The 18426-nt window shown below is 36.5% G+C and overlaps 1 protein-coding gene across 2 annotated transcripts; it reads right to left on the bottom strand.

The window, feature by feature from the left end:
* Positions 1-4561: 4561 nt before the first annotated feature.
* Positions 4562-12527, bottom strand: LOC111792922 (auxin response factor 1-like). Of its 2 annotated transcripts, XM_023674561.1 has the most exons (16): positions 12257-12527; positions 11681-11814; positions 11449-11545; positions 11142-11257; positions 10595-10690; positions 10421-10477; positions 10081-10233; positions 9915-9999; positions 9619-9709; positions 9344-9508; positions 9084-9203; positions 8929-9004; positions 6415-6580; positions 5836-6335; positions 5534-5724; positions 4562-5324 (listed from the first exon to the last, which is right to left on the bottom strand). In XM_023674561.1, the coding sequence occupies exons 3-16, from the start codon at positions 11495-11497 to the stop codon at positions 5150-5152; spliced, it is 2040 nt and encodes a 679-aa protein (XP_023530329.1). In that variant the 5' UTR covers positions 11498-11545; positions 11681-11814; positions 12257-12527; the 3' UTR covers positions 4562-5149. The 2 variants fall into 2 exon arrangements, with proteins under 2 accessions (XP_023530329.1, XP_023530321.1); XM_023674553.1 differs by lacking the exon at positions 11681-11814.
* Positions 12528-18426: the final 5899 nt, after the last annotated feature.

The following is an 18426-nucleotide window of genomic DNA, read 5'->3' as shown; positions in this document are numbered from 1 at the left end:
AAGTTATGTCCATTGATATAATCATTACAAGTAAGTTAATCATTGGTCAAAAGTCCATTTACCCCTATAATTGCATAGTTTACGTACCACTGATTCTATAATGAATAATTTGTTTATAATTCAATCATAAACCAAGTCCTTTCGCACCAATGAGAGGGTATGCCCCATTATTCAAGTCCCGGAATCAGTACGTAAGAGAACAACTCCTCTACCTCCCTTATATGAAAAAGAGTAAATTTCATCTCATGATATTATGTTCTCAACTGTCTGTTCAGTAAGTTCCTAAAATGGTAAGCATATTGAATCGATTAAAAGAGTCATTCTCACTCATGCAAATTAAAGGACAAGCCCTCACATGCATTGTATAGGGATTGAATATTTCTTGGTTTAGTTTTATACAAACTCATTGTACAGGGGTACCTCCACTTACATGTCTCCACATAAACGATTTGGATCAAATTATTTGTAACAATTACAAAATAGGTCGTATCAATAGTGTTAACAGGATAAGACACCCAACCTTATCCATATACTATAGATCTTTAACGTTATTACTTGAACACGATCCTCTTGTATGTCAACCACAAGATTACATTAATAACTTTGGATTTTCATACCATGAATATTAAATTGTAAATAAAATAATAAAAAATATTATTAATAATTAATTTCGAGATTTTAGGGCATAAATTTTAATACATTAAGCTTAAATCAAAGAATGCATCGAGCTTCATTGGGATGAGAGAGGAAGAATTCACGAGGAAGTCGAGGGTCGAAGGAGCTCTCTATTAGGTTGTCCAATAAGCCTTAGTTTCTACACAAAAATGTTTATGCAGTCGAGAAGAATATTGGAAGCATCCTCCAAATTACTTTAAGAATTTAAGAAAGGTTTACTTATTAGGACCTAAAGGTTTACTCAAGATTTCAACCAGTTTGATGAGGTTACGAATCTAAACTCAGAGACAAGACCCTAAGGATTTCTCAAAGTTATAAGAAACTTAAGTATGACCTTAAGAACGAGTATATAAAATTTCAAAATATTAGAATACGTTAGGGGTATAAGCCAAAGTCTATGGGAAAGAATAAAATTACCTCTAATGACTCCTGACCAAGATTCAAGATCCTTCTAGAACTTACAAAGAGCATTGTACGACTTTACGACACGATGACTCAGGCATGTTACTTGAAATTTGGGTAAGGCTTAAGAAAACATGTAATGACTTATGCCTAAGAATAAGAACCTAAGAATCCCAAAAACTAAGAAAATGGTGTAGACAATAACTAAGGAAAGACCAACACAAGGCCTATATCCATTAAGACAAAGAAGAATGTTAGGAACCACTCAAGAATAAAGAACTTAGATCCTCAAACTTAGAAACTAAAGAAACCCCTGGTTCTCATAGTGTACAACATGTTCATGACTTAGACTGAATTGCTTGGAGCGTAAGAAGCTTTGGATGCAAGTTTCAGACTAGGCCGCTTAGAACGCATGAAGCCTTGAGTGTAGGTATTTAGACTATGTCGCTTGGAACATATGAAGCCTTGAGCATAGGTTCTCAGACCGTATCGCTTGGAATAAAAGAAGTCTTGGATGTAGGTTTTAGACTAAGCTGCTTGGAATGTATGAAGCCTTAGGCGTAGGTGTTTAGACTATGCTAGAACGTAAAAAACCTTTGGCATAGGTTTTCAGACTGCGTCGCTTGGAACGTAAAAAGCTTTAAACGCTGGTTTCAGACTACACCGCTTGAAACGTAAGAAGTTTTAGGTATAGGTTTCAAACAGTATTGCAGAGAATGCATGAAGCACTGGATGTAGGTTCAAACTACATCGCTTGGAACGCAAGAAATCTTGAATGTAGGTTTAGATTGTGTTGCTTAGAACATAAGAAACATTAGACATTGGTTTAGACGGTGTCGCTTGGAATGCATGAAACCTTGAATACAGGTCTTACACTATAAATCTAAGGGACAGTGTCTTAAGAAATGGAACGAAAAAGAAAGAACAAGAACCTGGAACAAGACTAAGGACCCGAACAAGAACTAAGAATTAAGGATAAAAACTAGAACCTATATCAAGATCCAAATTCTCATAACTAGAAACGTAGAACCTCAAAACTAAGACTCTTGGTCAGATTCAAGGTTCAAGAACTCAAAACCCAAGACCAAGGTCTTTGGACAATATCGTGACAAGGACTTAGAACTCAAGAACCAAACCTAAAGCCTTACAGGAACAAGTAATTTCATTGTAATTACCAATATAATTACATAGGTGTGATTGGAATCAATATATATATATATATATACAAACTTATGGATAATTCGGATGGGAGCATAATTAAAAAATTAAAAACATTTGGAACAAAAAAAAAGTGATTGAAATTGTTGAGTGAAACATATATATGGTAACCACAATATTATGATGTATTTACTAAAAATTATTGATTTGTTTTGTAACATTGAAGAAATTTCCGGAGCAGAAATGGGACGTGAAAATCTAAATTCAATTCACACAACTCCTTCAAAGTCAAATCACTTACTAAGCTTCTGGAGTGCGAAAACAGGGACAGAAGCATCCAATTATTCTGATACCCAAATCACCGACACATCCGGAAACCGCGAACCTTCTCGATCTCGATCCATCTCTTCTGCTATCTGTTTGCACGATGATCGGCACTCCGTACACCGGATCCGGATCCATGTAATGCTGGTACAGCGGAGCGGCCACAAGCGGCGCTGCGATTTCTGCTTCCTCGGGATGTACCGATGGCGGAAAGATCCGATCGTCTAGCCATGGGGGAAGTGGCGGAGCTGAGGGCTGGATTGCGGAGGAGCAGTGGCAAGTGCAGCAGTGGCAGGGCGGCGGCGGAGGGAAATCGTTGGGATCGGGGATTTTCTTCCGCTTCTTGGATCTGGACCAGAATTTGAGTTTCTTCTTGGCGGCCTTGAGCATTGTTAAGAGAGTTTGAATTGTGGAGTTGTGGAGGAAATTGGTTGGGTGAAATGGGGATTTGAATGATTGCTTGCATCTTTCAAATCTTATGACCGTTGCTTTTCTCTTTTGTCCTCTCCTTTACGCTCCACTCCCACTCCCTTTGTTCAATCTTTTCTATATTCTCAAAAACATTAAAAATAAATAAATAAATAAATAAAACATTCAAAATAGTATTTATGCTTTCGACTCGTTCAATCTTGACTTGGTTAGTCTTAGTTGTGGAGTGAGTGATTTTGTATCAACTAGCTTTTCAAGAATCTCGAGGTACAGACCATCAGAAATTCAATTAAAATATTAATGAAATTTTTTATTACCAAAGATAGACGGTACCAATACTACAAGTTTAAGCGTTTTACAATACACAAAATACATGATTTAAAGAAACAAAGTATGAATGAAAATCTAGACTCTAGATGTAACATGACTCCCTATAACCAACAACTCACATCCGGCTCCACCCCGATCGCTACATCATGCTCCACAAGAATTTGAATGATTATTCTCCTAGTCTCTTTCGTAGTCATCATAGTCCTAGACCTGTATTGTAGGCCCTCAACATGCGACCTCGATTATAAGTTGATATGAACCAAGAGAATTTCTTTGCAAATTCTTGTGTTTAGAACCTGCATGTAGAATCATTCAAGCTCGACATGATCAATCTTGCTTGTGGAGTGATTCGAATCTCAATCAAGTGTTCTTGCCTTGAGATATTTGATCAACAAGAATCATTCAAGCTAGACATGATCGATCTTGCTTGTGGAGTGATTCGAATCTCAAACAATGTTCTTGCCTTGAGATATTCGATCAATAAGGTAATCCGAGTCTTACTCTCCTTGTAGTGATTCCTTAACATATCATAAATTCTCATAAGATTTGTGCATTCTAAAGTTCAGCCAACTCAAGGTACTACTACGAACCTCTGTCATTTATGACAAGTTTACCCAGAGAAAATTAACCAACAAACTATCTAATATTATCATGAATATAGACATGGTATAACTATCTAAACATGGATCAAATAAATTCAACTCAGTTCAGGCTCGAATTTCTAAAATGTGTTTCTTCTATCGTGCTTTCATATATTTTCCAAGCATAGTTAAATCAAAAGTTCCAAAGAGCCACTTGGTATGTTCGACACTTTTTGTCCAAGTTCAGGCCTTTCGAATGTTTCAAATTTCATTAAACTCCTCAAATATGCCCTAAATCAAGTCAGAGAAAAAAAAACGAACCAAAACGGCTTGCAAAATGGACTTTGAGAAGAGCCCCTCCGTTTTGGGTATTCCGCTACTCGAATCAAATTATTTTCTCCACCAAACTTGTAGATCTGAAATTCAAGAACATAATGGAACAAGTTTCAGAAAAAACGAGAAAGATATGATTAATCCAAATTCAAAAAAAGATTCAAATCATATATTCTCGATCTTCTCCTCGTTACGAACCTATAGCAACTCGAATCAAATAAAACCATGAAGAAATAAGAATGAATATGTTCGCATAAAGTTCGAGTTAAATCCACGGCTTCCCCTCCATTTCATCCATCCTCCCATATAATTTCATAAATTCAATAACATTTGGCAATCAAAAATATAATATCAGATAACATTACATTTACATTGGAAGCATGGAAGATGTTTTGAGCTTCTTCCTCCCTCCATTATCATCCACAACCCATACAAAAACAGACTCCTGCAATCAATATAGTGCAAAACAAGACAGCATCACATGTTCCTTATGTACAAAAATGCAAGCTCAAGCTGACTCACATGGTTTCATAATCAGGAGACACAAAACCCCCAAAAAATTAACTAAACCGAACCGAACCGAACCTTATTAGCTACAAATATTCGTTACAACGTCTTAAAACACAGGACACTATTCCTAAATAACAAACTCATTCCTCACTCTATTGATGAGCTCAGAAAGCCTTCACCATTTACCCCAACCCCCTTCATATATGTAGCAGCTCCTGCAGCTAGCTTTGTCGTCGTTGGAATCTTCGGAGTTTCCAAGTGAAAATATACGAACGCCTTGTTACAGATTCCATTCGATCGACCCCTGCAAGACGATATCTATTTCTTCAACTTCCCCATCCCCTGGTGAAGATTCCACATTTTCTTTTTCCTCTGCCAGTGACTATACGACATAGGATACATCTCCATCAGCAATCTGACCCGACGATGGACGACTGATCCTCTGTGTGGTTGGCAGTCGTATCGGAATCTGGCTTACTAAGCTTTGTCTCTCCACCAAGGGGGAGTTTTATCTTCGGCGACAGTCTCTTCACTTCTTCGGTCGTGTAGATGAATATCTTCCTTACCATGCTGACGAACTCGCTGCAATCATTTAGAAAGCTATACATAAACCCCAAGTTTCGAATCCACACGATTAAGATATCTATCAGAAAAGACACCATTCATTTAAGCAACTATAGCAAATAACTAGGTGGATGAAAGCATTTGATTCGTTCCGATTTCTGTACTAATATTGAACAGGCAAAAAAAAATTGGGTGTGTTCGGCGATGGGATTGAAACGTGTACTTACTTCCATGGATCGTCTCCAACCATCATCATATCATCTTCGTCGTCGGTGTAAACAACCTGCCATTTCTTAACAGAGCCACAAAGCTCACCCTCTATGTCAAACATCTCCTCCAGTTTCCTAAGTAGATCATCATATTGATTGAACCGTGTTAAATCAACGGCCCTCCCAACGGCAATTCCTTGCATATGAACCTGAAAAAAATATATATTTAACCTTCGTTTATAAATTTCAAACGTCAATGAAATATGTTTCTTCTCAAAAAAGAACAGGCAAAGTGATGAAAGGTCGATGGATTGAAATACCTTCGTGCAGCTGCGGATTTGTCTGCTTTGAGACTCTAGTGGGGAAATCAAACATGATTTATCAGCATCACAGCTTACTGAAGGAATATCTAATCGGTGAACGTTTGATCGCTCAGAATTCTGGTCGAATTCCGTGTCTACCGGTGGAACCAACCTATCCACACTGACCATTTTAGGAGTTGTATCTGGAGAAGCTTCACCGACATCGGAATTTCCAAGAAGCTGGATCCCGAAAAGCCTGCACCCATTTTTAGTGTTTTGTTTCTTTTCAATGGGTTCCCTGTTAGCTCCATGAGATGAAGTGTCAATAATATTTTCCACCCTATTGGTATTAGACCAGTAGTTGTTGCTCGACACAGCGCCAAGAGAACTATTCCCATTAAAACCAAGAGAATTCGAAGCAGCAGTACTGAACTTCGGTGATGAATACACGTCCCTTCCACGCTGTGGTGGCTCAGTAAACGAAAAGGCAGAAGATTCAACCGTAGGTTTCCACCCGCCTAGTACATAAAGATAATATCAATAATGTTCCATCTAAAATCAAAAATGATTTATTACTATTAAGAAGAGTTGTATTACCGAGTACAGCTGCATCGGCCGTAGGTGAAGGCAAAACAGTTGGCCGTGGACGCTTGTTCCTTTGCGTAGGCTGAGAGCTTAGAGGGTTCGAAGCAACAAGTGGTTCCAATTCCCAAGCAGACACCCTATCTGGACGCAAGATAGATGAAGGTTCATCCCATTGCACCTATACCAACCAACACCAAGAAGTGAGTTATTGAATTATAAAATAAATCATTGATTCAAAGTCTCTTATTTTCAGATGATAGAGGTTACGTTAGCTTTTGGTGCTTATTTGGCTAAGGGATTGCCATCTAAAGGCTACCATCTCACACGTTATCGGTAAAGGAAAGATCAATACTATGAGAACCCACTACGTTTCTTTATGAATACTTATCTATGATCGATGATCGATGATCGGACATGCCTCTTAGGCAGTAAGGTTTATGATGTTAGGAAACTTTTGGGAATTGATCTAATAATCTTGTTGAAGAACAAGACCTTTAAATCTAATTATCCAAGAACCCCTAAAACGATAATGAATCGAGCCAAAGAAAAGTTTTGGAACAGGTTACCTTACTGATCAAGATCAAGAGAAAAGAACTCATGATTTGAATCATTCTACAAGATAGTTTGATCAAGACTACTTGAATGACTCTAACATGTAAATCTAAACACAAGAAATGCAAAGGAGCAAACTCATGGCTTAAGAAGCGTAATATGCAACTTTATACTAACGCAACAACATGAATGGCTATTTATAGCCATGAAAATAAACCTTATGGTAACCTCTCAGGCCCATCAATACCATAATGACGAACTAATTGCAACTTAAAATCTTAAAAACAATACTCTAAAACGGAAAAGTACAATGAAACATCCCTAAATCCAAATATGGATGGTACAATTTTGTTATCCACCATGAAGTCCCCTTCTTCAAGAGGATTCATCCTTGAATCCAATTGATCCCCTTGTAATGCAAACTTAAATCATTTGCATTTCGTGGTCTTAATCTTCTCGAGGTCTTCACTTTTATCTTTAGGTCATGCATGGATGTAAAAGTGAAATGGGAGTGTCGTTTCTTGTGTAGCTCATTGGTCTTGTTTTGTCCATAATTTGATGTTGGCTCGAATAAGAATCAATTATTGAATCTTGCTTTTCAATAAGCATTTTATAATTTCCTGCAATAATTCAATAGAAAAAGTAGGTACACTTAAGTTAAACGCTACCATTAGAAAGAAAGTCCTTTCGCTTTCAAGTTTGTGTATTTGTCCTTACATATACCAAACATTGTTCTCTCACACTCTTTCGCCTTTTCACTTTCCGTCTCTAATGGACATGGAACAATATATACTTGCATACTGTCTTTGCTGGTCTCCACGTCATCCGTAACAATACCATCATTTTGAAACATTGTCTAGCGGGCATAAGATAATCTTCCTCTTTTTGAATAGGTTGTACAATTTGTCTCTCACTTATTTGGTCTCATAAATTCAACTCTTGACGTAATTTAGACACGTGTTTCATAGATCGGTGGATTTCATCCAAATTTCCTTGAAAAGCTATCGAAAATGGATCTTTGTGGGTCTCACAATGTATTTTTGTGCTTGATGGAACATAGATTTAGTTGATCTCCTTCGTGACATATTGCAAGGAATGCAAAGAGACAAGAAAAATAATTTTTCCACACGTCTTTATCGAAGTACATACTTTTCTCCTTTATGCAACCCAAATTTCAAGATCTTATAAAATACAAGGTTTTAGAATAAGACGAGATCTATAAGAACACAGAAGACAAAAAAAAATATGAAAAAAATAATAAGAATGACACCTTTTTTTTGTTTTAAATGATCGGATAGAATGTGATGAGATGAAAAAATAAGAAATTTCTGTATGAAAAACAATGGAAACATATATCCGACTTAGAACCTAAAGCTTTGACACCAAATGTTACGAAACTCTTGGAATTCGTTATTGAAGAACAAGACCGTTCGATCTAAATTATTCAAGAACCTCAAAAATGATAAAGAATCAAACCAATGAAAAGTTTTGGAATGAATTGCCTTGATGATCAAGATTAAAGGATACTCATTTCTGGACTCATGATTCAAATTACTCCACACGATAGTTTGATCAAGACTACTTGAATAACTCTAACATGCAAATCTAAACCTTCATACAACATGAACGGACAATTTATAGCCTTGATAATAAACCTTATAGTAACCTATGATCAATTAAAAGGTTGTAACTCGTATGCCCATCAATACCACAAACTAATTGAAACTTCAAAACCTTAAAAATAATACTCTAAAATTGAAAAGTACAAAGAAACCTCCCTAAATCCAAATACGTAAGGTACAATCCCGTCCTCCACCATGAAGTCTTTGTGGCATGATTAAGACACCTTATTTCATATCATATAAGGAATTGAACTCAAAGAGAGAGGAAGTGTTGTATCCAATACACATCACATAACATGTCTAGACTGAGCTTTGACGAAACACGAGAAGCAATATAGGAGAATTAACTAACCTTTAAAGATCGCCAATCAGAATTAGCCCACCCAGGTGATGCATTATCTCCAAGACCAACAATTGTTCCGCTAAAACTGTCGAAGAATATAACAAAAATTAATATATCAACCAATCAATGAAGGATAAAAGAGCTGGGTAGTTTGACACGGTTACCTTCTTTCAGGTACTTCCTCGCCCTCAAATCTCATCTTGAACCTCATCCCGACAGAGAGTTTATGGTTTTGAGCTTCAAGGTACTTGTTTAGACTTACAAGAAATGTAGACCTGCTTGTTCTGTCATAAGGAAGGATATTCAGGAATCGGGAATTCGCTAGTTGCTCGAGATAAATCAACAAGGCAATGGCAAAAGCGAACAGCTGACTTGGAGTAAGATACAAAAGCTAGCAAAAGAAAGCAACGTAGAGATGACAAACCTTGGCTTGTAAAAGACAGAAAAGAGCGTTCCAGTTGCAACAGCATGAGAAGCAGTGGCTAAAACTCCAAGATGCATACTGTGACTTGATATAACAGAAGATGGCATGTTGTTTAACTGTCTCATGAGTCTTCTCACCCCAACACGAAGCTCTCCGTTTTCACCTCTGCGAAGTAACGCACATAACAAAAGAGATCATGTACTCGTTCCGTCAAGATTCATCTAAATCCCACTAAGAAATAGACATTCTTCTTAAATGGAAAGCCACAAAATTACCTTAAAAAGATAAAAGCATCTCCAGCTACTAGCTTTTTGGAACTAACAAAGACGCTCCACCCAGTTGTTAGTAAATGACGCCTTGGCTGACCTGCAATTTCATGTATCAGTATCAAAATCATGTGTGTGACTGGGGGAACTCTTCTTGTCCAATGAAAAAATGAGTGGTTTTGTGCACGTATGATCGTACATATGTATTTGTGTAAATTCATGTGTGAGAAATCTTTATTAGCCAGGACAGCAAACATCTAAAGCTTTTCACATGTCTATTACTTGTTCGACTTTATAAACCATACCTCGGAAAATGTGCCTAAAATGCCACTGATTCCCATGTAAATCAGTTGCTACCAATTCTTGCCATGGTGGCTGCTGAGACATATCCTGAAAAACGAAAGGACTTTATAACACGGAAGAGAAATAGAAAATGGATGCTGGCTTGCAATATCATTTCTATTATCTAACCAGAGGTGGCAGACAGTCATCAGCATGCCTCCTAAGAACAGAGAAGCCACCATGAGTGCTAGTGTCAGAAGCAGTGAGCGTCTTGCAAAATGAGTGGACGTTACATCTTGTCGGCTCAGGAAGTGCAGGATCTGGGGTCGTTACTTCACTTTGCTGCTCATGAAAAAAGATTAGACATAAAAGAAGTTAGAGATATCGACACAATTATTATTAAAAACCAGCAAAGAGATTGAATACCACAATCTGTTCAAATATACAATGCAAGCATTAAAAATGCTTGGCTGTGATGGCTGCCTACTATAGTTCAAGAGTTCAAAGAATGAAAGAGTACAGAACTAACATTGCTTTCTGGTAACAGAGTTATCTGAGCATAAACTTCATCTGTGTCAGGTTCCGCCTAACATCCAAAGTGGTAGTCATTAGATACGTTACAATGTGCACAGATATGCCAGTCGCTTAGCCAACGATATGGGAAAGACAGGAAAAATATACCGCCACATGCAATAAAACTCACCCGAAGAACAACATTGACAACTTTACAAAGTATTTTTGATGCTAGGTTGAATGAAGGCATTTGTTGCTCCAATCCTTGATTCATCGAGGCTTCCAGCTAAACATATGAGATAAAACAAACTCTGAATTTCTAACATTTTCAGCATCAATATATCAAACAAGAAACTCTCGTTGATATAGTGCAAAGAACATATATGTTACAAGAAATCTATAGAACGTCTTTTAGGAGTCAACAAAAGACATGAATTCCAGTAAGTTAATTATGAAGGGAGTACAACTACAAAGCAAACTTAAAGATATCAGTTCAATTCATAAATCTTAACATTCTTCCCCTATTGGAACCGTCCAAGCCCACCACTAGCAGATATTGTTCTCTTTGGGCTTGTTCTTTCGGGCTTCCCCTCAATGTTTTTAAAACACATCAGCTAGGGGAGAGGATTCCACACCCTTATAAAGAATGTTTCGTTCTCCTCTCCAACCGATGTGGGATCTCACGCCTATATAGTCCTAAAAAGCAAACGCGGAGAGTACATCACAAAATCAGATACCTGTTCCATGTGACCCTGTGGAAAGTAGTATACTCGTTCGTCTTGGCGAGGAAGGGTGACAAGAGGTCCTGCACAGGCATGCCATAATTCCCTATACAATGCATCAGAAGAGGACCCTGAAAATAGAAAAACAAGGTACACGTTCAATAAGTTAACAGAAGGCTGAATAAACGACATGGTAATGGAATGAAAAATTTTAGAAACACCAAACAGTTGTAAAACAAAAATCGTACACAATTCAGTATAGGTACCTTATACTAGCTTAAATTTACAAATGGAACAAACTTCATAAACAATAAACACAAACCTGAATGGGGTCCTCCTGAGGGAAGATTCGAGGCAGCTGAAAAGGACATGATAATATCAGAGAGATATTTATGTTCCAAATCAACCCAATCGCCGACCTGGAAAACCGGTGGTGGATGTGTTAAACAATTAAATCACAAGTATCCAATTAAATGCGTTGCTATCTATGCAGAGCGCATGGGGGGCTAAAGCTAAACACATTTGTAAGTCCTTCGAAGATATTTAATACCAACCCAGAACAACAGCAAATGGTATCTATTAGATAGGGGCGGCCTTATAGATCCATAAATGCCTCAGATACTTAGCTTAGCCGCACCTTACTTTTTGTATCTTAAATGAAGCGCTTAAAAGGCATCCGCTATTAGAACTTCAACAGCACATCCGATCAGAACATGAGATATCCACGATTTCAAAGATAAAATTGAAACCCAACAAAGGAACACATCCATTTCATCAAAAAAACAAAGTGGATCGTCCTATGATTCAACAACATAAAAAGACTACCCAATTCAAATAAACAACACAGCCCCAAGGAGTTGGATCCCCATATCCCGGATCCAAGAAATAGAACAAGAATCACAACCCCCCCACATGAGTTCAACACATTCACCTAACCCAAATAAAAACCCCCCAAAAAGAAAACCCCAGAAAGGCAATTGAAGCAAAACACCCCCAGGAGCTCGATCCAAGGTACACCCAGTTGGGGAAAAGGGAGAATTAAGAAGCAGAAACATAGAAAAAGAAAAACGAGGAAAATAAGGAAACCCAGAAGTAAAAAAAGAAACAAAAAGAAGCCGGAAATCACAAACCTGAAGATGAGTGAAGCAAACAGCTGGTTTAGTATATTGAGAGGGGGATTGTGAAGAGAAAGATCAGAAAGTAGGGTTAGAGAAAGAAGAAGAAGAAGAAGAAGAAGAAGAAGAAGAAGAAGGTGGAAGAGGGGGGGAATGGAATGGAAGGGGGAAGAAGAAACGATAAGATGGTGTTTGGTCCAAGCCGACAAGGAAATTTCTTTGTTTGTGTGTAAGAGGAGAGAGAGAGAGAGAGAGAGAGGGATGGGTGTGTGTGTGTGTGTGTGTGTGTAGACTTGGAAGCTTAGACCACAAAAGAGAAACAAAAAAAAATAAAAGAAAAGAAAAGAAAGTTGGAATTGGCATGGGAAATGTAAGGAAGACGGGAGCTGGGCCATTGGGGGTTTGGTTTATATATTTATTTATAAATTTTTAAATAATAATAATAATAATTAATTAATTAATTAATTAAAACAAGAAGAACACGGGAGAAGGGGGCGCCCCCAAAGGGATACACTCTCTTCCGTAAACTCCTCTGCCCCAACTCCCTTCTTTTTTTCTTTTTTTCTTTTTTTCTTTTTTTCTTTTTTCTTTTTTTTAATTAATTACTTTTATTTTCTCTTTCTCTCTCTCTCTCTATCCCATTATGACCCATGTATTTATTCCATTTTTATTTCTTCTCAATTTAATCCTTTTAAACAAAAATTAATTGGTATTTCAAAAATTATTTTTTTTTTCTTAATATTATTAATTAAAGTAGAAGTCTTTTATTCACTAATATAGCAAACACCGGTAGACTTCGTATTCTAACAATATATTAGTTCCGTTAGTTTTGTGTTTATTGATATATATAAATAAGGAATATAATCTCCATTTTTATCCCTATTTTAAAATTTATAATTATAATATAATTAAAAAATATTTTAATGATGGCTATCTTAATATATTTATTTTAAAACAAAACAAATTCTGTTGTAGAGGGTTAGTCATGAGTTTAAAACCTAATTTGACCTACTTTATTTATTTCAATAGTTAATCAAACTTATGAGGATCTATTTTAGTGAAGGAATCCAGTTCAATCAAGTTATAGAGATAAAAATTATGAAAATTATTATGAATATATGTAGGCGTCGTCGTTAGAATTCGAATGCAAGCTTTCAGATATAGGAGTGTACAAGAGTCAAGCGTACAAAATAGAAGCGGTATCCATGAGGCTTAAAGCATGGCACATTTACATTGTGGGATCCACGTGACGCCAATAGAGAAATCGAAGAAAACGTTGTGAAACGCTAAAGCTCAAGCTCTAAACTAAGAAGCCTTTCACATGGTAGAAACACGCGCTCAGAGCAATCGAATGAAAAACAATGCACCCTAGATATCATATTCATGTAATGTTTTATGAAACACTTGATGAGTCAAGGATGTTAAGAATGAATGATAGGTCATGTACACATTCGTACATCCTATAGGAAAGTTATGGCATGAAAGGTATGGAAGTATAATATGTATAATAACTATATCTATGATTTGAAAATGTGAGACTTCGTGCATGTTGCATGTCACGAGCACGAGATACTTCTCCAATATGCTTTTGTACGAACGCGTACCCAAGATACGATATGCCCTCCTTTCTTTATATTTAATTTCAACAACATTAATCAGACTTAGGGGGCATGTGTACGAGCCCACCTAATGAATTCATGCGCTCATTCAACCCTATCCAGAATAGATATAGTAGAGTCCAAAGAATAGTCATGAAAAATTAAATCTCGTCATAAATTATGATTATACGTGATTGCATTATTATTATTATTTTTTTTTTTTTTTGTTGTCAAGTTTTAAATAAAATTAAAGTTGATTTTAATGTTTCTGTTCCGTGAATGAAGGGTTCATTTCCAACATCATATTGCTTCACCATCCAATCATCCATGAAGATTCTTCTGCTTGCACCATCGTATAGTGACCCATGTGATGCGAGGCTCACGACTAGCACACGCAACTCATGAGCTTCAATCCCGCCAAGGCCTTAGTTGTCCTCAACATATGTTGGGTTGATCGAGTTGTCTCAAACCATACTGCTCGTCCACATCGTAAGCTCATGTGAGCAGCTTCTTCAAGCCGTTAGCTCTAGACAACTTTCCCTCAGCTTGGCTGCTTCACTTCGGCTTAGCTATTATTTTGCTTCATTCAACCATTTGGACAATATAGCTATTGTTTTAGGCATTTAATAATATTTATCTCCATATAGTAATGAGTTAGAAGACTTAAGATACGCTGGGCTCCACCAAGAGATTCTAAATTTGATTTTTTTGAATGAACCAAATATCAAGACCACGTAAAGTTGAACATAAAGTTGAAGTTGAAGTTAGAATATTTAAACCAAAAAATTACATATAAAGCAAAATTAAAAATAAAAATAGATTCTATATGTTATTTTAAAATGGTTAAATTAAAAATAAAATAAGATATAATTGAGTACATATATTTTTGAGGTTGATTTAAAATAAAATATTGATTTAATAAATTTAAATAGGTTATTATTTTGAATATTGTTAATGTTAAAAATAAAGAATCTTCCCGCAACTTGAATGGAGAAGGTGAAAAGCGTGTGGTTTGACCCGGTGAATACAATGAATCTCTACTGCGACTGCCACGTGGAACGCATGTTATGAATGTGGGGGAGAAAATTGACATTGGCGTGAAAATAATTGAAGTCCTCCCCTTCTTTTACGCTGCAAAATTGGCCCACCACTCCTTTTTCATTTTTCATGTTTTTACTATTTTCACCTCTCAAATTCATTGGCTCATCAATCTTCTTTTACTATTTTTACCCTCAACCCCTTTCTTTTTATGGAAGGGCTTCAAAGATGAAAACGAGTAACGACTATTACCTCGGATATATTCATATGATCCGATAATCTGATCAACTCCAACTACTCAACTTGAATGATAAAAGTTTAGTTGAGTTATTTTTTTTTCTCGATTTTGATTGGGTCGAACTTTTAGAAAATCAAGAATTCGGGTTAATTTGTGAGCTGACATTTTCTTGGTTGGGTCGAAAATAGGATTACAATCCAATCATGCTTTTAAGATTATTACGAAAGTTATGTTTTACATTTACCATCAATATTAGTGATGGATTGTGACTTGTGAATGTTTAATATTTGAAATTTATTCGATTTTAATTATTGATATAACATGTGCTGTAGATAGTGGATTTTTTTAAATAATAATAATAATAAAAAAAAAAACAACCCCACAACTCAACTCAACTTGAAAATAGAGGGTTGGGTTGGGTTGAGTTGGATTGTGAACTTCGTTCAGATTGGTTGGATTACTAATTCAACCAACCTAAAATTTTAAGTTGTTCAAAAGATTTTCTAACTCAATCCGACCTGAATCAACCTGTGTACACACCAAGTTACTATCGCACTTTTAATGGTAGCGGACTTGCGATTGTGAGACACTCACTTTCCAACGACAAGTGAGCTAAGCCAATTCGTTCTTGCGTCGCCTACGGCCAAGCGACGTATGCTCAAGCCTCTGGCCTCGGTTTTAAGAGAAGGTTTTAGAAAGTGAGGGCAGAAAGAGATTTTCGAAAGAGAGATTTTTTAAAGAGATGTTATATAAGCAAGCAAGAAAGAAATAACAACGGCTTAGAGTATATAACCTTGAGTATGGAGAAGTTGACAACTAGTCGTATCCCTCTATAGTACATTCTGAGGCATTTCATGTCGCCTAGACATGATATTTCTGAAACGTCATACTTCCTAGAAATATAAGAGTAAAACACTAGAATATGAAAAGACATAAAGGGTTGGACTTGTCATGAACATGCGGCCATGGGCAATACGCCTTGGACGAGCATGACCGTGACATTCTCGAGTTTAATAGTAGGATTCTCCTTCCCTCTCATTCTTCTTTTTAGTTAAATTAAAATTTTAATTTTCAATTGAAGAGGTCCTTCAACTTTCAATTTTGTAATAACATGTTTGAAAGCTTAATTATATGGACGGTATGCTAATCATAAAATTTTATCTTTTAAAGATGTCACTTCTCGATTTTGGTTTAAAGTTTCAATTTTACCTAATAAACATGGAAAAAGACGATGTGAAAGTTTGAAATAATATATATTTTTAACTGTAGAGTTTATTTACACCTATATAGTATAAATGCTTTAATTTAAGCAACGAGCCTGCATGTTTTCCTCGTTAGTGGAAACACTCACATTTAAGGGATACGTGACAAACACGAAATTATATTAAGTTGAATAAATTAATATTAAAGATAATATAAATGTATGAATGTCATTGCAACGACTTTATTTTTATTTTAAAATAAGACAGTTACTACGTGTATGTCGTGTTTGCTATGTGTAGAAAACTATTTAGGAACATTATATATTAAAATTTGTTATGGGTTTAAATGTTGATAAACTTCGCTATGGTAAAAACATATTAGATAAAGAAAGAAATCATCAATCTATTGAAGTTTAAATATGAAAATGCTACTAAATCACTCTAACAATGGACTTATGATGTAAATGTAGATAATTATTAGTGCACGGTTGAAATATCCGAGCCCCGATGAGAAATTGAAAATTAAAATTTTCCTTTTAAAACTCGAAATTTTAAGATTTTATTGACGGTCTTAGAGATCGAATTTGAATATGAGGCGGAAGAGAAAAATGCTTAGAAAAATATTTAAAAAAAAAAAAAGTGAAAATTTGAGAAAACTAATGAAAGTCAACCTTGGATAAATTGGTCATTTTGACCCTCCATTCCTAATTAGGGGCATGGATTAGTCCTGGTCAAAGAAAAAAACAAATTGATTCAAATTTTGGACGAGAAGTTATGAAATTTGATAGAACATAAAAAAGAATAAAAAATCGTGATAGAGAATCTCGAAAATTAAAAAGAACTTGAATTGCAGGTGGACATGCATCGTACGAATGGTGGCAAGTTCGTCAAGCAAGAGAAGAATATGTATCCAATAGAGGAAGCAAGAGAATAATATGTATCCAATAGAGGATGGTGGAGCGCGTTTGGCATCGTGTTGACACGCATTGGTAGGAGGACAAAGACACGCATCATTCCAACAATGGGAGACTTGAACCACGACCCGATTTGAACCGAAGCATGACCATGACGCATCTAGGAAGTCTAGTCCACTTGCGCAACATTTTGAGACAATGTCAAGGATCGAACATCCACCGTCAGATTTGTAGTAGCCAACCAACGTTCCACATGGCAAACCAAGGCAACGAGTAGACAAGAGTGTCAAAGATAGACTTGTTGAAGGGTTGGGTAGGGCACTCGGTCTTAACCACAAAAGTCTGGGTTTTGAAGAAAATTTTGGTATGCGATTTCTGGAGTCAAGTCAGTCCATATGAAATATGAAAGCTTGCCAAATTTAGTGTCGATTGAATAGCGGGCGGATGCTCTATGATACCGTATGTTCGTTTGCCAAAATCATGTTTACACCTGCTAGTTTGGGAATGCCTCCAAATGTACTTTACGGGGAAGCATGGTGTCATCTCTTCACCATCCCTAGGCCTTGTGACCTAAGTAAGCTACCATGTGGCACATGCATGTTTCACAGTAAGGGCGAGCGTTTCAAGACAAGTGTCTTGGACGACTTTCTTTGAAATAAATTTTTGAAGGACAGTATCGGGGTACGAGTGTGCCAATATTGTGCGCCTACCTGCGTGTTAGAGGTTGGATTTTGCACCCATTATCCGGTACGGTATCCGTAAATGACATGACATGGGCATGAAGAACCTATGCATCGATATAACTCGAATGGATGGATGTTCGGGATATTTTGATGTTATGAACGCACATGGACTCGTTCTCGATGACATGAACGAGTGAGTTGCGATGGCCGACAACACCCCGTGACTTGGGATGACGTCAAGACATAGAGACCATATTGATTAGGAACCAAGATAATGTTGGATGCAACGTCGCATCGAAAGACCTTGGTCTTGAGTAGAGGCAAGGTTGAGTCGAATGACTTGGCCTAATGTAAAAGCAAGTTGGTTGTATAGTAGATGATTGAACATACACATGCAGGCAGCGTGTGTGGCCAAACAAGCTAGTATTCCGCACGAGCGATGTAACGACCCGGGAAAGAAAGAAAGAAAAAGAAAATATTATATATATATATATATATATATATATATATAT

The sequence above is a fragment of the Cucurbita pepo genome, chromosome LG01 (assembly GCF_002806865.2).
Source record: "Cucurbita pepo subsp. pepo cultivar mu-cu-16 chromosome LG01, ASM280686v2, whole genome shotgun sequence".
NCBI classification, from domain to species: domain Eukaryota; kingdom Viridiplantae; phylum Streptophyta; class Magnoliopsida; order Cucurbitales; family Cucurbitaceae; genus Cucurbita; species Cucurbita pepo.
The sequence above is the reverse complement of the archived record's forward strand: the minus strand, read 5'-3'. Positions and strand labels throughout refer to the sequence as shown.